The following is a 23,133-nucleotide window of genomic DNA, read 5'->3' on the forward strand; positions in this document are numbered from 1 at the left end:
ATGAGAAGGATATGGATGACCAATGTGTGTGTGTAGTATTCCAAACTTCAGCGATTGTGCCTACAGTTTCCACCTTACTTTAAATTCTACCTTTTTCCTTCCCATTTATTGCTCTTTAACAATTGCCCATCTCCAACAAAATTCAGTAAATAGGTAATGTAGCACAACAAAATTGACCTGTGGCCAGAATATACATAGTAAAGTAGTTACATATTCTGAACAAGTAGTAAAATAACTTTAAAATAAGCCCCTATTCACCTCTGTAGCTATAAGCATTCTGAAGAAGTTTGTTTTCAAATTTCACAACAAAGGCACTAAAAATGTTTTGTTTTTCTATTACTTTCTACTGCAGCAGAATTCTCATTTAAGTTTAAGGAGAGGCGAATGTAAACAGACATGCATTTTACCGTCAAGTCCGTCTAGGTCTGAAGAAACAAAAACAAACAAAAAAACCCAGGAAAAGGTCTGCATCCTTTTTAATTCTTTCAGACCTAAACATGACGGATCGGAAGTTAAAGCCTGTAGACCTAACATGAGTCTGCTATGGTCAGGGTAGAAAATACTATACCGTTTGGCTCTAATTCAGCAAGGAATCTGTTCACTGATCTCTTGCTAATTGCTAATCTCTTGCTAATGTGAACAGACTGTGAAAGGGCCCTAACTGACTGAAACCGACTAGTTTTTGTTGTGACCTTTAAAGCCCAACTACAGGCAGAAAAGTTATCTCTTGCAGCAAGTCTGTGCCTGACACTGCAATGGATTAAAAGATTTTTTTTTGGCCAGGGGAGAAGAGAAAGATTTACTTACCTGATCCTCCACTCCCCTAGCAGATGGTGCTCCCCCACAACTCGGCGGTGTCCTGTCCCTCGGTGTCCTCACGTCCAGAGCAGAGCTATGGACTCTGCTCTGGTCTTGATGACGTCAGGACCCTAGACCATTAGAACGTGGGGGTGCAGAAGGTGCAGGGAGAAACAAAAGGATTGGATAAATATATTCCTTTTTATTACTGTCCTGGATATAAATGAGAACTTAACCCTTGCAGTGCGTGCACAGCCACACTGCAAAGGATAATTTTTCTATTTGCCTGGGGTCGGGCTTTAAGTTTAAACTACTTCACATTACAAGCAGCTAGATAGGTCATGGCTTCTTTTAAAGCCTTTTCACTGTTTTCTAAGAATATGTTCATAGCGCACTTTAAAGGTGCAGCCATCAGCTTAAAGTATGCATTGTGACAGCAGGAAAGGTGAGGTGATTGATAGATGCTATGTGTCACCTCAAATACGTTCGTATGTAGGAAACCTATGTGGAATCCAGTCTGGGTTTTCCAGGCCTCCTTGGCAGGGTTGGTTCCGAACTGGATTTTGCGTTCCACTGTATAAATAAGAAAGGACTGGAGCAAGAGGTTGCTCTAGCCTGAGACTCAGGGAGCTACATGTGGACATGACTCTTTAAGAGAATGGAGGAAAATGTTTGTTTTTGGTTGGTGACTGGGTGAAGCCCTTTACCTGCGAAATAGGAACCTATAATGTTTAGTTAGTTCCTGGATGGCAAGGATTTACTTTGTTTTGTTTGTTTCTATGCAACCTTTTAAATAAAAATTGGTTACAAGTCAGACTTAGGAAAAGACCTGCCATTTGGACTGCCTTTTTCCGAGGAAAGGTGATCCCCAACTGAGCTAACCCCCACAGCATGTAAACCCTAACAATGAACTTATCTATACCCTTTTGGTTTTCAAATATATCATTCAATGTGTTTTGGTATCCATGTTTAATAAATACAAAAAGTATCTGTTAATCTTGCCAGGACTCTTGTGAGCGGATAACTTCCTATGCCCTCTGCCTGTGTACAAGAAGGGGTTTTGGAAGAGATGAGAAAAGGTCTGTGTTCTTTGCAATCCATCAGAAATGAAATAGGGAGGGCTGACACCACAATCCAAGGAATTTAGAGCTCAAAATACATTGTTTTGTCATGTTGAATAGAAGGAAGGAGCACACCATATTTCTGCCAAACCAACAGTTACTTTTACATACTTGCAGTGTGTTTAAAGCAGGGGTGTCCAATCTTTTTTCCAAGAGGGCCAGATTTGATGAATAGAACATGCTTGAGGGCCGACCATTTTGCCTGACATTCTTAAACCATTAAAATTTGGTCTAAGTGTGTCCATCCGAGCACTAATACACGGCCCAACAAGAATTCTCTTGCCTTTGTGCTGTGTGTGGTGAATAGATGAGCTCGGGCGTGTTATTTGGATATACCGGATTTAATCTGCTTATAACATGCACCTTCACTTTAAAAATGAAGTTTCAGGAAAAAAAATCTTAAATTTTAAATAAAGAACTGTGAAGCAAAATAAGGGTCAGTGCCCATCAATGCAGCCTAATCAGTGCCCATCTGCGGCCCCCACTCCATTGCCATGAATGTGGCCCCCACTGTATTGACATGAATGCAGCCCCCACCGTATTGACATGAATGCAGCCCCCACCGTATTGACATGAATGCAGCCCCCACCACATTAACATGAATGCAGCCCCCACCACATTAACATGAATGCAGCCCCCACCACATTAACATGAATGCAGCCCCCACCGTATTGACATGAATGCAGCCCCCACCGTATTGACATGAATGCAGCCCCCACCGTATTGACATGAATGCAGCCCCCACCGTATTGACATGAATGCAGCCCCCACCGTATTGACATGAATGCAGCCCCCACCGTATTGACATGAATGCAGCCCCCACCGTATTGACATGAATGCAGCCCCCACCACATTCACATGAATGCAGCCCCCACCGTATTGACATGAATGCAGCCCCCACCGTATTGACATGAATGCAGCCCCCACCGTATTGACATGAATGCAGCCCCCACCGTATTGACATGAATGCAGCCCCCACCGTATTGACATGAATGCAGCCCCCACCGTATTGACATGAATGCAGCCCCCACCACATTCACATGAATGCAGCCCCCACCACATTCACATGAATGCAGCCCCCACATTGACATGAATGCAGCCCCCACCACATTGACATAAATACGGCAGCCCCCACCACATTGACATGAATGCAGCCCCCACCACATTCACATGAATGCAGCCCCCACATTGACATGAATGCAGCCCCCACATTGACATGAATGCAGCCCCCACCACATTCACATGAATGCAGCCCCCACCACATTCACATGAATGCAGCCCCCACCACATTCACATGAATGCAGCCCCCACCACATTCACATGAATGCAGCCCCCACCACATTCACATGAATGCAGCCCCCACCACATTCACATGAATGCAGCCCCCACCACATTCACATGAATGCAGCCCCCACATTGACATGAATGCAGCCCCCACCACATTCACATGAATGCAGCCCCCACATTGACATGAATGCAGCCCCCACCACATTGACATAAATACGGCAGCCCCCACCACATTGACATGAATGCAGACTCACCATTGCTGTCAGTGCAGCCTGATTCATGTCCATCTGCAGCCTTGGAGGAGACAGGGAGGGGGCGGGACGAGCGCCAACAGATATACAGGAGAAATTCCTGTTTACACGGCGGCCTCTTTAATTGAAAGTCCCGCCTCCTATGATGGACAAAACAATTGTCCAATGGCAGCGCAGGAGACGGGACTTCCTTTTACACAGGACGCCGTGTAAACAGGAAATTCTCCTGTATCCTGTACGGCGCTTGTCCCGCCCCCTCCAAGGCAGCCAGCATATCTATCTTTTATGGCCCCCGGCGCTCGGGGATTCGTTGGGGGCCACAAAAGATATATATGTCAAAATTACCAGGCGGGCCGTCCGAAACCGGACCGCGGGCCGCGATTGGCCCGCGGGCCGGACTTTGGACATGCCTGGTTTAAAGGAATAAAACATTGAGAAATGTGCTAGTATTGCAGAGAAATAAATTTTTTTTTACATTTTGCCATGACATATGCTTTATTGCAATTGGATAAATATACCACATATACTCGAGTATAAGTCGACCCGAATATAAGCCGAGGCACCTAATTTTACCACAAAAACTGGGAAAACTTATTGACTCGAGTATAAGCCTAGGGTGAGGAATGCATCAGCTACTGTAAGCGGAAAAGAGGATCAACAATGCCCATCTGCAGCCTCACTGTGCCCATTTGTACTAGACATAACAGTTGAATTATCCAAGAAAAGTGCATATGCTTTATATATCACTGATTGTGTGCAGCCTCTATCCCACATGCAGTGTCACAACTTGTTCCTCATGCATTTAGGGTGAATACACAGGCATAGGTTTCCTTTTGGGCTTCCTAGAGTGCATAGACAAGGGATATATAAAACCTATACTTTATTCTGTAGAGAGACCCCCAGGGGGAAAGAGCAAAAAGGCACTAAATTACACTAAACAGGGCAAAACTTACATTGTCCCCTGTGTGTGGTTAGCTCTATTCCTCGTCTGTCCATCTGCAGCCTTATGATCTCCGGCGCTGTGATATGCAGAAAGTCGGCGGCGCTGTGAAATGCAGAAAGTCGGCGGCCATGTAGTGTAACAAAGCCCCGCCTCCTCCTCGTTCGTGACAGAACACTGACACACTAAGCCAGTGTTCCACCTATCACAGACGAAGAGGAGGCAGGTCTTTGTTACACTGCATGGCTGCCGACTAGACTGACGTCACAGCGGCGGGAGATCAGGCGCTCACAGCTACAGATGGACACAGACTCGAGTATAAGCCGAGGGGGGGGCGTTTTCAGCACAAAAAAATGTGCTGAAAAACTCGGCTTATACTCGAGTATATACGGTACTAACTCTTTTCAAATGCCATAATATCTGAACAAATAGGTTACAATATTCTTTCCTGTCTAGTGTACATGTAGAGGTTAGGATTGCACTTGCTGACAGTTTAATACTAGAGTCTAAAGTGAGCATTTAAACATCTTTACACTATCAATTAAATGACGTATGAAATAACTGGAGCAATTTGTTAATGAGAAATTATACCTTATCCTTAACATCCAAGGGACAATTCTTTTGATGGAGGAATTTCAATGTCTCAACATGACCATGCCGAGAGGCCCAATAAAGTGCGTTGGATCCAGCCTAAGAGAACACGGAAAAAGAAAAAAAAACAGTTTCAGTCTCAATAAGGGGAAACATATTCAACACACTGCCATACAGCCTTTATTAAGGGTAAGTTGGAAGAACATTTTTGTAGAACGATACAGACCTTATCCTGCACATCTATGTGTGCCCCACGTTTAATTAGTAACTCCAGCATTTGAATGTTTCCACAGCCTGCAGCAATTAATAGTGGAGGAGTGCCATGCTGAAAAACAACCAATGCAAAGGGTTGAGAAAACTGCACTCTACATCACAAACCTGATCCACAATTGTTATTCCTAAAGGCTACATACAGTATAATAGACCTAAAATTAGCTATGTTTTGCACTAAATACCTATATAGCCAGTGGGAGCCCCACTAAGGATTTGGACAGTATACTTAAGTGGCTAGCTGACCGACTAGAGAAACGTATCTCATATTATCCCTTTTTCTCCAGAGATGAGCTGAGAAGTCTACCTTTGCTACTAATAGATGTAAACCAAGATTATGCACTTTAGATATTGAGTATTAGATGAAGCCTAGGTGGTTGTTAACCTAAAGTAAACCTGCTAGGAAAGAAACACGGAGGCTGCCATTGCAGAAAACTTCTTCTGGAGGTGCTAGTTACATGGCAGTCACTGCTCTTGTAATAATACTTCATAGTCATCGACCTAATAAAATCTGCAGATAAGTACGTTTGGCTTTCTCTCTTATATCGGTTTTTGTGCAAACAAATATTACTGTAAAAAAATTAATTTCAAATAGAAATCTCATTAATGTGCTACAGTATAGTGTGTTTTTAAAAGGTAAACTCTTAGGACCCTTTCACGTATGTGTGTTACCAAAAGCAACAGGTCCTCAAAAGCAGGGATATGAAGTTCTTCAGGCCTAGTACCATTGCCCACTCCTGAGGCAAGATGCATCCCAAAAATAGGATTCAGTACTACTATACTTAAGATTCAAACTAACGAAAAAGTTCTGGTTATTAGGGGGATTGTGATAATGGTTGTGATCCCGTGTTTAACCACTCTTAAGGAGGACAGACAGTGAAGGATATTTATTAACCACTTCCTTCCCCGCCCATAGTCAAATGATGTCCCATCCTGGGTTGGCGTCATATGATGTCCTCGGCTTCCCGGCCGTCTGGGGGCGAGCCCGCTACGTCACTCGGGAGCCGATGCGTGTGCTCGGCGGCCACGATGTCCCCGCGATTGCCGGAAACAGAGCAGGTAATCACACAGATCCACGTTCTGTCAGGGAAGAGGAGGCCGATCGCGTGTTCCCAGTACAGAGGAACACTGATCGGCCTCCTCCCCTTGTGAGTCCCCTCCCCCTACAGTTAGAATCACTCCCTAGGTAACACAGTTAACCCCTTGATCGCCCCTTAGTGTTAACTCCTTCCCTGCCAGTGACATTTATACAGTAATTAGTGCATTTTTATAGCACTGATCGTTGTATAAATGTGAATGGTCCCAAAATAGTGTCAAAAGTGTCCGATATGTCCGCCGCAATGTCACGATAAAAATCGCAGATCGCCGCCATTATAAAAATGCCATAAAACTATCCCCTATTTTGTAGACGCTATAACTTTTGCGCAAACCAATCAATATACGCTTATTGCAAATTTGTTTACCAAAAATATGTAGAATACATATTGGCCTAAACTGAGGAAAATGTATTTTTTTTTTTTTTTAAATTGGGATATTTATTATAGCAAAAAGTAAAAAAATATTGTGTTTTTTTCAAGCTTGTCACTCCAAGTGACAATACCACCAAAAGAATTTGTGGGGAAAAAAAAATAAAAATGTCATTTAGGTACAGTGTTGCATGACAATTGTCAATTGTGCAACAGTGCTGAAAACTGAAAATTGGCCTGGGCAGGAAGGGGGTGAAAATGCCAGGTATTGAAGTGGTTAAATACAATATAAACAGGATGTTCATAAAAAAAAAAAAAAAAAAAAACACACAACATATTTTACCTTGTTTGGCTGGTTTACATCATAGTTTGCCAACGACCCTAAAAGGTGCTGCAAACCTGGAACATTGTCATCATTTATGGCATGAATGATGGCCTTCATAACAAAAGAATCTTCTTCATCCTGCAATAATAAAAACATGGGATTATGTATTAACAGATATTAAACTCTCCAACCCCAGCATTTTACACTGACCACCATCATGAACTATTCCTATTTTGGAGTTTCTGGTGCACATCACTACGATGAACAATCTCCCCAACCATTAGTGAGGCTTCGTAGAATAGCGAGGGCCACTCCTTTTAGATTGCAAGCTTTACCGCGCAGGGCCCTCTGACTCCTCCTGTATTGAACTGTATTGTAACTGTACTGTCTGCCCTCATGTTGTACAGCGCTGCGCAAACTGTTGGTGCTATATAAATCCTGTATAACAATAAGAATAATTTGCAACAAGAAAATGTTATCTTAATCAAAGCATCCCAGTTTTGTGGACTCTGGGGCACTTTATAGCATACCTTATAGGACACAGTACTAAAACCCCAATTAATCACCCTCACCCATGCCAAAAAGGAACACTTTATTGAATGCAGGAATTTTCAAAGAGACTGTCAAATTGTAGCGACAGTCATTATTTTAAGTGAACACTCAACTTTGGCTTAAAAAGAAGGTGTTTTTTCACAATGTGCTGCATCTCAGTGATAGGAATGTCATTTTGTGACATTTAGAAAGAAATGTCATTTTGTGACATTTAGAAAAAAACAAACAAAAAAAAACAAAAAATAAATAAAATAAATCTGTGCCTTGTAATGCAACAACTCAAGGAACCGCCCCTCACTGCTACTACACAAAAGACACCAGCCTGCATCCATTCTAATGTGTAAGTTGGTGTGAACAAGCCCCCTTAAAGATACTGCAATGGTATGTTTCAGTATTTTCAGATCAAAAGCAAGAAAGACTGAAATGGAGCTTGTAAAAATCCTCCCAACATATATAACTAGCCTGGAGAGAATGTTTTTCCCAGCAAAAGTAGAGTTTCATTTAAAAACTGCAGCAAAATACGTTTGTTTTCTTTGCCAATGACTAAAGAGTAGCATCTTCTACAATGAAATGTAAAACCCCTTTAGTTTTATTCCAATATATCCAGTTCTCCAACTCTAGTATTGTAGTTTGCCCACAATACTGAAGCATCGTAAAACTGGTCATACTCAGTGTGAACGTCAACAAAGTTCTGTCAGTGGGTGGTCCCATTCCATAAAAGTTGATCACTCAATTGACTTTTAGGAATGGAGCCTGCTGGTAAATATTCGACCAATCAGTGGTTGGATCCAATCAGATGCAGCTGCTCTTTGGGAATTTTGACTGCTGGCAAGGGTCACGGTCAAAACACAATAGCACGTGCAGGAGATTCCTTTATAGCTTGAGTGGAGAAAACCATTGGCCTTTTTTTGTTCAGCCCACAGGCTGAAAAAAACCTCACAATTAGTGTATGGCACCTTAGGCTTAAAGAATCATTTATAAGGTGTTCCCTGTGTAACCATGCTGAAATGTTAATTTTAACATCAGGAGATATGGAAAATGGGAAGACCTTGGTTGTTCTTTTATTACTCTATTCCATAACTTAATGTGAAATATTTGACAGGATGGAGACCTGGGGGAACTGTTAAATTGTAGCTTCGGCTACCTTGGTAATGCTGCAAAGCAAAGCATTTTCTGTTCTTTGATGGCTCAGGAAACTGCTTAATGATTGATAAAAACCAAGACGACAGCAGAAAATGAAAGTCTTAGAGCAATGCACGCAAATTGTATCCCAACCCCTGTAGTGTACAATCCCAGGGTACCATAGACGTCCACAAATATAGATAATATCAGAAAATGTTTATTGTGCAATATTCTCTCTACTTTCAAAATGCTTCCACAGAGGAAACCACTGTCATTATTTGAGCTACTCTTAACCGAGCATATTAAGGTAAATGCACTGTGAAATAATGATCTACAGCAGGGGTTGTCAACTTATGAGCTAAAGGGGGCTCAAATGCACCCCCTAACATCACCATATATATAATGCTTGAGAGGACTGCCAAAAACTGCAGATCTACTAAAAGGAAACGAGGGTCAGAGAGTGTGGACATGCTACACCTTTGGCTGGGGATATGCTGCAGAAGACAATATGAAACTGGGAACATGTTACATAAGGCTAGTAGAGATCAATGCTAATACCCTAATCAATGTTCCCACTACAGACTGCTGAGGTCCGAGTGCCGCATATCATATACCAAAGGGCCACAGGTTGGCGACCAAGGCTCTACAATGTTCACTTTTTCCCTCAGAAAAAAAAAATGTAAAGAATGGGTCAAATAGCATACTTATTTACTTTGCAAATTTATTTTGAGCAGGTAGCAGTGGTACCTTTGTAAGTAATGTATTTTTTTTTTATTTAACAACAACAAATTTAGCAGTATTTTACAGAGTACAGAGAATGGGATAGATGTCTGTTTTGGGACATCCGTGCCTGTTCAGTTCATCCACCTACCTCAGAGGCAGGCATATGTAAATGAACACGCGTGTAATCAGTTCAGTCATGAAAAGTGAAGAAAATGCATGAAAATGTAATCCTTGACATTAGTTTAATAACCATGTTCAGTTCAGTTTACATCAGTATACATCAGTTTTTAAGAAGTCCGTTTTTTTTTTTTTTTTTATGTTGAAAAAAAAGTTATAGGTGGATAAAAGTGTGAACAAAAAAAACGTTTGTCGCCCAAAAAACGCAAATGGAACAGACATTTATTTACATCTCTTTATCTGCAAAACTTTTCCATTTTTTTCTGGGGACATAAAAATTGGATAACGCAGATGTAAACCGATGTATGTCAGTTTACATTCGCCTGTTTATAGCTATACTGTACATTGCAATTTAGTCTTGATCCATCCAAAAAACTGACAGTCCATGTGAAAAAGCGGACAGCAATATAAAAAATAAAAAAAAAATTATATTTGTTTCCTGGGTCCCCACAATTTGGCTATGAAGAAAAAAAAAGACACAGGGCAAATTTTGTAAAAAAGGATATACTCTTGTTTTATTTAAAGTGGTTGTAAACCCTTCCATATACTCAGTGAAGTGACTGGCCTCAGGTGATGCATAGAGATGAAACAAATCCTCCTTAATAATTTGTACCTGTTTATCTGCAGCTGTCTTTCCCCTACATTCATTCAAACCGCAGAATATATACACAGGATATGTCAGCTCTGAAAAGCAGAAGGCGGAGAGCTGAAGTTACATCAGTGAGAACTCTGAGAGTTGATTGGAGGAGAGGAGAGAGCAAGAGAGGGGAGGAGAGGAGAGAGCAAGAGAGGGGAGGAGAGGAGAGGGCAAGAGAGGAGAGGAGAGGGCAAGAGAGGAGAGGAAGAGGAGGAGAGTAGGGGAGGATAGGGGAGGGATGGAGAGGGATGGAGAGGGGAGGGGGACACCCCTCCCCCTTCATACAGCACACAGGAACAGAGCTGAGGCTGGAGATCCCTCCCATTTCACCTTTTTTCTCTTGGTGTCAGGAAAAACTTGTCAGAAGGGACTCATGCTGGTAGAAGAGGAACAAGGCAGCTCACAGAAATGACACTTAGGAGGTTATTTACTAAAGGAAGATCCACTTTGCACTGCAAGTGCACTTGGAAGTGCAGTCGCTGTAGATCCGAGGGGGACATGCAAGAAAGATAAAAAACAGCATTTTAGCTTGCACACGATTGGCTGATAAAATCAGCAGAGCTTCCACTCATTTCAGATCTACCCCTTAGATTTAGAGCGACTGCACTTCCAAGTGCACTTTCAGTGCAAAGTGGATTTGCCTTTCGTAAATAACCCCCTTAGCGTTTTGGAGTGAGACAAGTACAAACTCTGGGGGGATATGCTTTGTTCATATTTTACATCTGAGGTTTACAACCACTTTAGGCTGTTGGACAGCTTGCACCCTTTTACTATAGGTTACTGACTTTGTACATTGGTACCACAATTCAGGTGCTGTGTGGATAAATACTTTTATTGCAGTTAATTCAGCAATGGTGTGTAAAGCCACAAATCCCTATGCCATGGTTTATTTACATAACCTCATTTGAGGCACTAAAACCAACTGAGCATGCTAGCGATGGTATATCATGTAGGCAGTATTGCTTTTCTAGTAAGCCCTGTGCACATAAATGAAGGAAAACTCAATTGTTGAGGTTGATTTTCTACACTTACCAGAGTGTCATCACTTCTAGCAATACTCATGTTGCTTCTGGATAAGAAAGATCTTGATAGTCTTTGGCACAGGGATATTAAGCGGACAGATTGCTTGAAAAAGAGAAGACATTGCATGTCAGTTATCCTTAATTGTGCCACACTGCACAGGAAATGTACCTTTCTCAGCTGACAAACCCTAATTAAAAATGTCAGGCACGGTTGGGAGAAAATGTCCAATCCTACAAAATGGACATGTTATAATATATTCTGCAAGTCCCAGACATTGCAGGAAAATTATTTCATTTGAAGCCCCCAGTAATTGTTCCCCACTGCTAATGCACAGTGTGTACATTTATCATCACTATCACCCAAATAGGCATGTTTATAAAATTTAAAAACTGCCTAGGCAGTCTTTTTCAGTATAAGAATAATTTAATCTAGAACTTCTATACGAAGGATCTCTTTTGCAAGACTTATCTACACTAGTGATATTTAGTCATGCTAAAGTGTGACCAAACTAGACTTTCAATTTGCAGCTTACTTGATAACCGGCACAGTAGAAGTGAACGGAGATCAGTGTGCATAAATGTAAATAAGCATATATTGTAAACCATGCTAAATCATAACCATCACATCATTTTAAACAGCTTGTTAAATTTGTTTAAGGCTACAAATCCAAGCATGGGTTGACAAGATAAGCCTCGGTTAGAGGAAAAGTCAGTGAATTGTACAAGTATAATTCTATCATTCTTTATTTTTTGGAAAGGATAAGAAAATTATGGATTTCTCTTAAACGTCTTTTTACCAAATGTGGTACAATTGGATACATTGTACCACAGTACATAGCAGTAAAAAAAAAAAATGAGGAAATGTATCCATGAACCCCTTTATGCTCACAGTGTTAGTTTCATTAAAGAGGAACTAAACTTCCACTAATTACCTTTAACATTTTGACGATCTTTGCCAGCATCTTCCACCCAGCGTTGCCAACTGTCCATAAATTTATAGATAGTTTGTAAAAAAAAAGGCACTCTTCAGCTGTACGTAAATGTCCATGAACAGCAGAAAAGTGCCCCTAAAAAATTCACTTGTCCCCAGCTCTGGAACTATGCATGCACAGTTTTGGAGCAGGGCTATTAGTAATCGGCTGAGCTTAGTTCAGCCTCATTTGGAGCCAGCCTATTAGTAATCGGCTGAGCTCGGCTCAGGCAGGGGGCGGTTGCGCAGTGATGTCATGGCACCATTTTCTGAAATTTGGAAGAAACTGCAAGGAGGGGGTGCGGGAGGAGAAGAGGATCAAAGATCTGAGGGTGAGCCTGCCCTCAATGCCCTGTATGGAATCAGGCAATTACTGCTAGAAGAAGAGGTCAGTGTGCGATAGCTCCAGGCCACACAAAGTCTGTGGGGGGGAGGGGGGGGGTCACCCATATAAAGGTTCCTCCTTATTTCAGAAGCCCGCTTATCTTAGTTTTCAAAAATCAATGTAGCGCTCCTTTACAGAAAAATAATAACTTGCGTGACAACCCTTATTGAATTTCCTAATAACTGAAGTGACCACGTGCACATCTCACAAAGTTCAATCAAATACTGATCAAAATAAATGGTGTATTTACCAAATATTAAACCCAAAAGGTTAATCAAAAAAGGTTAATCTTTTGGGTAGAGGGTTTGGTAGAGGAGGAGGACACACGAGGTCTGTGCTAGAACATCAACTGAGCTGCACTTGAGCAGCTTGGTGTCCATTCCAAAAAAAAGACTGCAAGCAGGCAGGTATGTTTTTTTTTTCTTTTTTTCAAGCAGTGTCTCTTCTGCAATAAAATAAACCTACCTGCTTGCTTGAAGCCTTTAAATCTGGGACTTTAGTTCCGCTTTAACATTACTCGGCATGATAACTTTTATTCACTCTGAAATAGACACTGGCACAGGTGGCACAGATAGACCAGAAAACAAAAATGGAAGTTACTGGTACGATATCTGTCTGACTAAATATATGTTTCTATTACCTCATGTGAGGCTTACTTTGTGATACTACACGGTGGAGTATGTGTGGGACAAGTGGCTATGTATAGTTTTGCTCATATAGAAGGGATGGAATATACAGATCTATATACAGTATGCACGGGTGTGTATATATAGATTTTCATCTTTGAATTGTTCTGTACGGTCCATATAATGAGAAAACGGAACAAACACTTACTTTCCATTTTCTGCGTGCAGCAAACTTCTTGAATTTCTCCATATTCACTGCAGAGGCTTTTCTGCTCAGTGCTTGTTGGGTATCCTTAGGCTGTGACAAATATATAGAACAGTCAGAACAGCTGTGCGCTACACTCAGGGGGAGTTTTGTTTAAAGCTTGCACAGAATAAAAGGCCTGACAATGGAAATAATCACACTCCATATACTGCAGTGTTTTTATGCAAGCAATCACACTGAACAATAAAAGCAGTAAACTGTAAAAGATCACTTCATACGTAGGAGGAGGTTGGAAATGTGTGATTTATGTTCTTTATTTTGTGTCTGCACTGATCAGCAATGGGGCATCTGGGGGAAGAATGTGGGCCAGTTATTACTGCTGCAATAAGCTACAAGGTAAGATGGAGTTCAGCTTCTCCCAAGACGTGACTAGGGAAATTAGAGGGAACCACACTGCCAGATATTAATATTAACTCCATCAATAAAGCTGAACTTTTCATTACAACACTCACTGCATTGGTAATTTAGCAGCTTGCCAAATTTCAAATTGCCTGCACACCAACAGAGGAAAAATAAATAACTACTGCACATAGTTAGAGGGAAGCATTCAGGCCAATGTCAGTAATTAGTAACATTATCTTAATGCTCTAGAACTACTAGCTCATTGGCTCCTAACGAAACCTTATGCTACTCTGGATTTAAAGTGCACAATGAACGCCAAAAGTCCTTGACTCTGCTTCTAAAAATGGTTTAGTAACAGAGATTGCTACACAAAGGCATAGGAAGGTGTCATAAGGATTCCACAGGAAAGAAAAATTGGACATTACTTGAGTAACCAATCAGATTTTAGCTGCTTGTCTGTTCACACAAAAAAATGAAAAAAAAACAAACTAAAAACAAGCATCTAACTGGTTACAGTTTTCATGGCATTTTGTAGATGTTCCTCTACTTGGCTGCTGGGTTTCTGTGTGCTAATAGGTAAATTCTTAGGCTGTACAGAAAGTAGATAAATACCCAATCCAGGGAACCTGCCAGAGTACAACATGGGAACCATTTTATTACTTGTTTTTAAAGATCTATGGTCCTCAACCGTTTTTTGCATCAGTCTTCACCTCTAGGTAAGTTAAGTACCTGGAACAAGCATGTTCATATCAGGTTTCTCAAAAATGTATTGGCCGCATGCTTCTTCCAGGTTTGCACTTTCAAAAACAAGTTGGTATTGTCAGATCCCTCATCTCTATCTTGTTAGGTTCCCTACATGGTTAAGTGCATAGCTTGTATCTTCATTTTAGCTACATATTATATATGGATGATTTCGCAAACAGTCCAATGTTTAAAAAAAATTGTATTTATCCATACAAAGGCTTGCAGCTAAAAGCCTGCATTGGCTAACATGTTTGAACTCTAAAAAAGGTCTTGCAGTGGAACTTTAGTCAGAAAATTAAGTTTTGCTAGATCACTTCATGCTGGCCGCTTTTGCAGGTATAGCTATGTAAAACATTAAAAATAAATGCCTGTACTCTTTAAAATCCAGAAATTTACTGGGGTTGGTTTACTAAGGCTGGGTTCACACTATTGCGAATGGGATGTGGGTTTCCCCGCATCCCATTCGCATAGGAGGAGATTGTGGTCAGCTCTCAATGGAGCCAGTTCACACATCTCCGGAGCGGCTCCAGTGCAAATTGCAAAAGAGCCATGTGCATCTTTTGGTCCATTTCAGGTCCGAATTCAGCCAAAAATTCGGACCTGAAACAGTGAATGAAGACGCACCACTGTGAGCCGCTGCGTTCTCCAGCGTGAACCCAGCCTCAAACTGGAGAATGCAAAATCTGGTGCAGCTCTGCATAGAAACGAATCAATCTCTAACTTCAGCTTGTTCAGTTAAGGTTTGACAAAAAAAACTGGAAGCCGATTCATTTCTATGCAGAGCAGCACTAGATTTTGCACTCTCCAGTTTTAGTAAATCGACCCTACTGTCACCCTCCACTTTGCACATGCTCAGTTGCTCTCTATTTTTCGGTACTATGCCTATAATGTAGAGACCGTTCTGCTGACAGCCTAAAGATTTACTACTCCTCAGGGACTCTAGGCCTCAACCAAATGTCAACCTCCAGCAAGTGAAACAGGAGCAATGCTGGAGGCAATTTACAGCACACACTAATTTTGGTAGCATAATTATTAATGTGAAATGTATGTTCTTTGCTAAAGAACATTCTTTTTTTTTATCAAGTTGTTATGGGTAAAGTTTGAATTTAATACCCTATTTGTGTGTGCAGGACCATCCATACATACTCAAACAAACCTTTCCAGCACCAGTGCTCTCCCTCAGAACACAGGACTATGAAAGTGGAGCAGGTATACTTTTGAATATCCATGTTTTAGTTGCAGCTGTTTTAGACATTTTAGCAAATGCAATGCAATTTGATTGTATAGAAGGAAGAATGTGTAGGTGAGAATACTGAATTTGAGCATATTGCACATTTGGTATCTTCAACCTTTACCTTTATCCATGGATGACTCAAGCTGTCTTGAATTGTCATTCTTTTCCTTTAAAAAATGTACATGAATAATTATTAGAGAGATGCTGAGACCGTCACTGACGTTATCCAGAAACAATTGAAATATTTTGCACAGATTACCATTTGACTAGTGTTATTAAAGGCAATGGTCAAAAACGTCACATTGTATTATAACTTGGTTTTATTTACTGTACATTCCTTCCCTACCAGCCTTATATTTAACTTTTTTGTCATTGTAATTTTTTGACACAAAGAGGTAGTGTGTTTATTAAAAGAATTAGATAAATTGGGTCTGATTGTCTATTCTCCCACATGCCTAAAAACTAGCTATACACACAAGGGTCAGTAAACTTAATGCCATTAGTCCAATCAGATGATTATTCATACATATCCATAATTCTGGACGACCGAGTCCATGTACCTATCCGACATATCCGACAATGCTTTAGGTATGGTTATGGCAGCCTTCAAAGCAGATTGGGATTCTACAGGAATGTAACTATTCAGTCTCATTTTTTCTAGTTGTGATGACCTAATTCTGAAAGAATGACCCCATTTTTAACTTTGCTAACCTAGTGCTATACCCTTCAGCTTTAAAGTCAGGGGTTAGAGGTCACCTGAAGTCTTGCTGCCCTGTCAACTCTCTTACATGTTGCCTCCCAACTCCTGTATATGCATAACAGGTAAAAAAAAAAAAAAAAAAAAAAAAAAACAGACCGCTCTACTAAAGGAAAAATGTAAAGAACTACAGAGCTTGGGTATGTGATCCTGGTATGCATACTGAGGAAATGAAAGATAGTGGCAGATTACAGGGCAAAAAAAAAAAAAAAAACTTGAGTAAATAAATGTCAGGCCTCAAAACTCAAAAAGAGATAAGCTAGATTAGAGACCTAAAAATATTTCTCTTACTCTGGTATGCATGGCAACACATATTGAGGTTTATTTACTGAAGGCAAATATACTTTAAGTGCATTTTCTCTAGATGGGGGGGGGGGCCTCTGAAATGAGAAGCTCTGCTGGTTTTTATCATTCAATCATGTACAAACAAAAATGATGTTTTTTATTTTCCTTGCATGCAATTGAGTATTCTTTGCAAAGCAAAGTTTTACTTCAATTACTAAGCTCTGGAGCAAGTGCACTTGCAAAGGTGCAAAGATTAATATGGGATTATTTTTAAGTAAATTAAAAGAAAGGCTCTAGGTATTGTCCAACTAATGCTGCTAAAAATACAGCATGAAAACTACATTTAGCAGACAAAATATTTCTTTGCAATAGTGATTTTTTGGCTGTTAATGGGTTCAGTAAGGCAAAATATCACTGTAGCTTAGTAAACATGTTTATTGTGAATTACTCAGATATGCCCTATCCCCAACATGTATAAATAAATAAAATAGAAAGGCAACAATTTTTACACTAAAACAGATGACAAAAACCGTTATTAAAATACATGGTGGGAGATTCCATCATTACACTACCACATTTCATACATTTTTGTTTTCTCTCTTATTCTATTCACAATTAATACCAGTTTTGACAAACACAACTTACTTTGGGTCCTTGACAAGAAGCCGCCTAATAAAATCTTTGGCCAGGTCGCTAGTGCTACTAAAAAACTCATCTTCAAATTCATAGCTAACAGCAGATATATTTGCCAACGTCTCTTGTTTGGTTTCCCCGAGAAATGGAGATGCTCCACTTAACCTGTGGAGAACATGGTCAAAAATATTTCACATCTATCAAGAGTTTGCTAAAAAAAAAAAAAATGCAATCAAATAGTTAAAGGCTAATTCCAATTTTCTGAACATGTTTCATGTTACACCCATATTTAGTGTGTAAAACAAAACATGGTCTTGTTCCACAGCTCCCCACCCAGCTTCCTTTACCAGAATTGTAGGGTTTTACTCCCCACATAGCCATATTATTCATTCCAACATCCAATCATACAAATCTGTAAATGGAAGACTACAAGACCCATCTGCCACCATAAGAGATGGAATTGAAGTTTCCAATGAGGTACACATGTGATGTCACCACACTCGTAGACCCATAGTCCACCGATCCTTCCTCCAGCCTCATAACTGGAGGCCTGTAGCTCCGTACGGGACCTGATGCTAGAGGAATAGTCTACAGGAGCCTAGGCATTGCACCCACGATGCACTGATGGCATTTGAAATGCTTTATACAGTGCCTTGAAAAAGTATTCACACCCCTTGAAATTTTACACAATTTCTCATGTTACAACCAAAAACGTAAATGTATTTTTATTGGGATTTTATGTGATAGACCGACACAAAGTGGCACATAATTGTGAAGTGGAAGGAAAATGATAAACCTGTGAGAGTGATTTAATCTCAGCATAATCTCCGCGGTTGCAGAAAACAAATATGCTCCGTGTATGGGTTGCTTTAGAACCCCAGTCAGATTTTTTTTAAATATCGCTGTCAGTGCCCCCCTTGGTGTAGTAAGAAAAAAATCAAAAATTTGGAGTTGCCATCAGAGCAAGAATAGTGGGGAAATCTTCCAATGGGGACAATTGTTCTGGTGACAGCTGTCCGAATGAGAACTATCTTTTCCTTCTCACTACTTATTGTGTCTACAAGACAGTACATAAGGGGAAATTTCACTGGCAAAGAAACTGACCAAAGTTTTAACCGTTTTCTCCTCTGCTCAAAATGAAAAAAGGCTTTATAATTTACATACAAAGAATATAAAAAGGGAATGGCATTGGACTGTACCCACACAAAGCTATGATGCAAGTACCAGATATAAATAATGGTTTTGACAGTACTACAGGATTTGGTGTATTACCATTTAAGTGTTATCCCTAGACCAGCTCCAAACAGAATGCAGCTCCAGAAAATAACACAGCAGACAGCAATTGATCTCAGAGACGTTCCTCTTTCTGCACCAGGATACATGCAGTTCAGAGATTACTTCAAGAGAGTGATGTCTCTATCGCTTTCCTCACTGTCTACTGCAAGATGGGAATATTGCTGCTGCCTGTTTGGACCTCTAAGATAACACAGTACATGAATTAATATATCACTAAGCCAAACTACAAACACATGTAACTGAAGCTGCCCTTAGACATCAGAGAGGGGACATTCGTTCAGGCATGATCTCTTACTTGAGCACTGCAGGGGGCTCTGTATAATTAGGTCAGCTTTTCTAACCTGCTAGAAAGCATGCTTCTCTTGGCAGCTGGTGGCCATCCCACTCAGGGGACAGTGACATGTAATCAGCGTTCATATGTCTAATATACTCAGATTGCTTGACTGCCATCCCATGACTATTAGTACTATAAAGCTGCCTACTAACTTCAGGTGATGCATGCACTAACAATTAACATATGAATGATCTTTCATATGCAGTTGTGCCAACATGTAGAGACGGAAGTACTGCAGCCTCCTCCAAACTCCCAAATTCCTTCTTTGCTGCTGTGATCCAGCTTCTTGTTAGGTTGGCCATACATTATACAATTTTCTTATTCAATTTCCTTTACATTTACCTTCAACTATGTAGAGCAAAGGCCTGCCTGATTGCAAACAAATGAAAAATGTTTAGGTTTGACCTCATATTACATGGGTTTGGTAAATCTAAAAGAAAATTGTACCAGAAAATTGTATAATGAATGGCCAGCCTTAGAGGGTGTCTACCTTTGTTCCCCACTGTATGTAGGAACATAGCGACTCTCTCTTGCTTGCTCCCAAAATGAACTGTGGACTATGGGATGTGTAGTGTCCACAGAGCAGTGCACATGACTGCAACTAACATGCTCTGCCCGTTCCAAACAAATTAAAGAAGGGGTTCAGGAGCTCACAGAGGACATTACTCGGAGACAGAAAAAACAGTAAGAAAATATGTCATGAAAAATAGATTGCAGGGCCATTAAATGTTATTAAATCATCTTCTTCAGCTCTTCCTAAAAGCAAAATTTACCCTACTGCATCCCAGCTTATGTTTAAATATGTAAAAAATGTAATGATTAACTTTGTATTAGTGTTTTGTTTTTCTCATTGCACGCTTCTTGCACAGTCTCCTTTGAATTAATTTCAGGCTTCTGGGTATGAGAGCAGTGCATGTGAATAATAACTGTGAATTGCTGTACAAAACTACAGTTTTCATCAATCCTTGTAATGGCGTACGTACTGTGCATGCATTAGATCGCTAATGTATTAATGCTGGTCCCTCCCCGCCCTGTGTGTGACACCAAGGACCATCTAAAAACACAAGTCATAAAACACAGTACTGCCTGCGTGGGCATGCAATATTGTAGTCCTTGCAGGCAGAGAGTGGCTACATTCACACACACTGTTGGATCATGTAGCATATATGTAGCCACTGTCGGAAAGGAAGACAATACACTGAAGGCTGCAACTATTGGTGTGGTCTGTGTGATAGTCTTCATAAATCCCTAAAAAGAATGTACATTTTAAGAGAAGGCAACCCTTTCTGGCAGAGATCCACAATGTTCAGTGCACACATTAATAAAGTGATGCAGTATGTGCTGTGGACTGTTGTATTTTCGATGTACGTTTAAACCTTTGCTATATAAGCGGTAAAATATATAAACATTTTTTTTAAAACTGGGAGTGCTCAATAGGATGCAAACAGAGTTGCTGTGCTGGGTTACAACATCCCTACAATAAGCTTCAGTCGATGAAAAATAGGTCTCAACCTGCATTTAAAAAAGTGAAAAGCGTTAAAACAGACAATTATTTTCACAATTTGGAAGAAGGGATCTAAGCAATCAATACTTACAGAATGTAAGTTATGACACCAATACTCCTACAATGAAACAGAAGACAAGAAGATACTTGAATATAACAACGACTCAATGTAGCGGAAAAAAAAAAAAAAAGCAGAAAAAATAGTTTTGCCCCCATCTCATATGGCTTATGAAAACATTTAAACATTTTCTATTCAAACAGTCTGACATCATAAATATATAATGCCTCCTTCACACGAGGCAGACTCAGATTTGATCAGCAGGAGATCAGCGGACAGATCCCCTGCTGATGTAAGCAGAGTGGGCAGATAACAGGTCTGAGTCCACTCATTTTATGCAGAGTGGTAACGGACTAAACCCGCTCTGCTCTACGGACAGGCAGGTAAAAACAGACTCCGCTGTCTGTTTACACCAGATTTCCCTGCGATCTGCCTATGGAGGGGGATGGATCCCCTACCGGTTTGTTTTTTATTAGTGGACTGGATCCGCCTAGATGGAGGGGGACAGATCCCCTTCCTTTTTTTTTTAGGGGACTGAATTGGATATAGGCAGGCATAAACGGCCATAAGTCGGGGTAAACCTGCTAGTCCATAGGGGTGAATGGAGGGTCCAATTAGGTCTGCCAGAAAAACTAACAGGTAGACCTGATTGGACCCTTTGTGTCAGAGCGGCCTATTTCTAGTATATTTGTAATTAATATTGTTCTTGTTTGTGTTTTTTTTTCCATTGTACTGGCCTGGGGCATTGGCAAAATTTATTTAGATCTTTAGTTGGAATCTTTAACCACTTCCAGAACGCCTTCCACACATTTACTGCGGCAAGGATGCCATTCTTTCCGAGCCCCGTGCCGTGAACGGTGGCTCGCATACGGATGCGCGGGAGTGACATCATTGCGGCTTTGGCCAATCACAACGCTGGTGCACGCAAACCCGGAAGTAACTCTGGGACAGATGTCAGCGGTGTGCGAGTGCTGCTGCAAAAGCTTCATTCTAAGGTAAGTATTACATAACGCGCTAGTATGCAATGCATTCTAGCTCATTATGCCTTTGTCTTACAGGTTTTGTTTTTTTTTTCCCCAGAGTATACAACCTCTAACTTTTTTCAATGTTTTGTAAATTTACCAGTTATATTTTCTCAATTTTTTTTAATATCACTTTCATCAACCCAGAAATGAAAAGCAATAGATTTGGACCCAGCCCCTCTGTATCAGTTGGTGTCTGATTTTACACAAAGTTTTTTTTTTTTTCTTTTACACAAGGTTGATGACGCATGACTGTTAGGGACTGCATGCTATGAGATGGTCACATGCTTTTTTTTGGGAGGCCTAGGCCTTATGTTTCAAAACCGGACAGAAAAATGGAGCAGCAGGGAAGCATGTGGATGTTCAGTATAAGGGGACCAGGGGTGGCTTTCAAGAGACAACATCTCCTTTCCCTGAACAGCCAAAGTCTATTAAAAAAAAAAAAAAAAAAATACTCTGCTTCAAGTATGAAGAGCAGGCAGATAGTGCTTCCTGCACATGCACATACCTGTAGTATCTTATAATGTCATAATGCAAAGCAGTTCTGAACAGGTGAGCTCTGACACTTCTTGTAATGAGAGATCTTGCCTATTTCCTTCTACCAAAACACAAACTCAGAATCTCTCCCCCCTCAATTATACAATCGTTATAATGGACTGAATCACTGGCCAATAGGAATATCTGGGAGGTCGGGGGTCAGGAATTGCCAAAGCTTCCCTGATCAGAATGACCCGTCATTTGGGCAGAGCGGTCCAAATCACTTTAATTTTCTAGATACCCAATGAAAAATGCCATGCTTGTCCTGATGATAACTGATAGGATATGTTCATAAATATGCAAGCTGATATAATCAAACAAACACAACTTTTGGTGACTGGACAAAGTTTGAACATACTGTCTTATGCTTAGTGGGGGAAACCCTACACATTTACCAGAAGGGGTAGGGCCCTTGTATAGTTTTAACTTTGGTGAGCATTCTTTCTGTACAACTAAGAGTTAAGGAGATAATTTTTTGACAACCTGTGCAAAGCAACGTAATGGTAATGCCCCTATCAACAAGAGTTAACTTACTTTCAAAGCTGCAGTTATGGTACACTGCAGCTTTAATAAACAATCATATTATACATGTGTTAATGCAAAAATCAATTGTGATGACAATGTTACGTTTTACAAATGTGTATAGTGAAAAAGGTCTTACCACATGTCAGACTCCAGACCAAGTGGCTCATAGTTTACAATTTCTGGAGCTATAATAGAAATGACAGACTAGAATTAAGTACATGCTAGTAAGAAATTTCTGATATATAGAGCAACATAATTAAAAACTCTTTTAAAAAGCAAAGTGGAAAAGAAACTAATTTCAACTACTGAAAAACAATCAGTGAAACTATACGTA

At 40.4% G+C, this 23,133-nt stretch overlaps 1 protein-coding gene across 1 annotated transcript in view; it reads right to left on the reverse strand.

Moving 5' to 3' along the window:
• The window catches only part of DAPK1 (death associated protein kinase 1), a 222,888-nt gene that overhangs the window by 59,299 nt on the left and 140,456 nt on the right, over positions 1-23,133 (reverse strand). Inside the window, exons 6-14 of the mRNA XM_073633362.1 lie at positions 22,936-22,984; positions 20,749-20,775; positions 17,536-17,688; positions 15,970-16,015; positions 13,472-13,561; positions 11,293-11,385; positions 7,068-7,187; positions 5,215-5,313; positions 4,989-5,087 (exon numbers count right to left, since the gene is read on the reverse strand). Coding sequence (XP_073489463.1) covers positions 4,989-5,087; positions 5,215-5,313; positions 7,068-7,187; positions 11,293-11,385; positions 13,472-13,561; positions 15,970-16,015; positions 17,536-17,688; positions 20,749-20,775; positions 22,936-22,984 — 776 coding nt within the window. The remainder of the gene's footprint in view (positions 1-4,988; positions 5,088-5,214; positions 5,314-7,067; positions 7,188-11,292; positions 11,386-13,471; positions 13,562-15,969; positions 16,016-17,535; positions 17,689-20,748; positions 20,776-22,935; positions 22,985-23,133) is intronic.

Source organism: Aquarana catesbeiana, linkage group LG01, assembly GCF_042186555.1.
Source record: "Aquarana catesbeiana isolate 2022-GZ linkage group LG01, ASM4218655v1, whole genome shotgun sequence".
Lineage (NCBI taxonomy): Eukaryota > Metazoa > Chordata > Amphibia > Anura > Ranidae > Aquarana > Aquarana catesbeiana.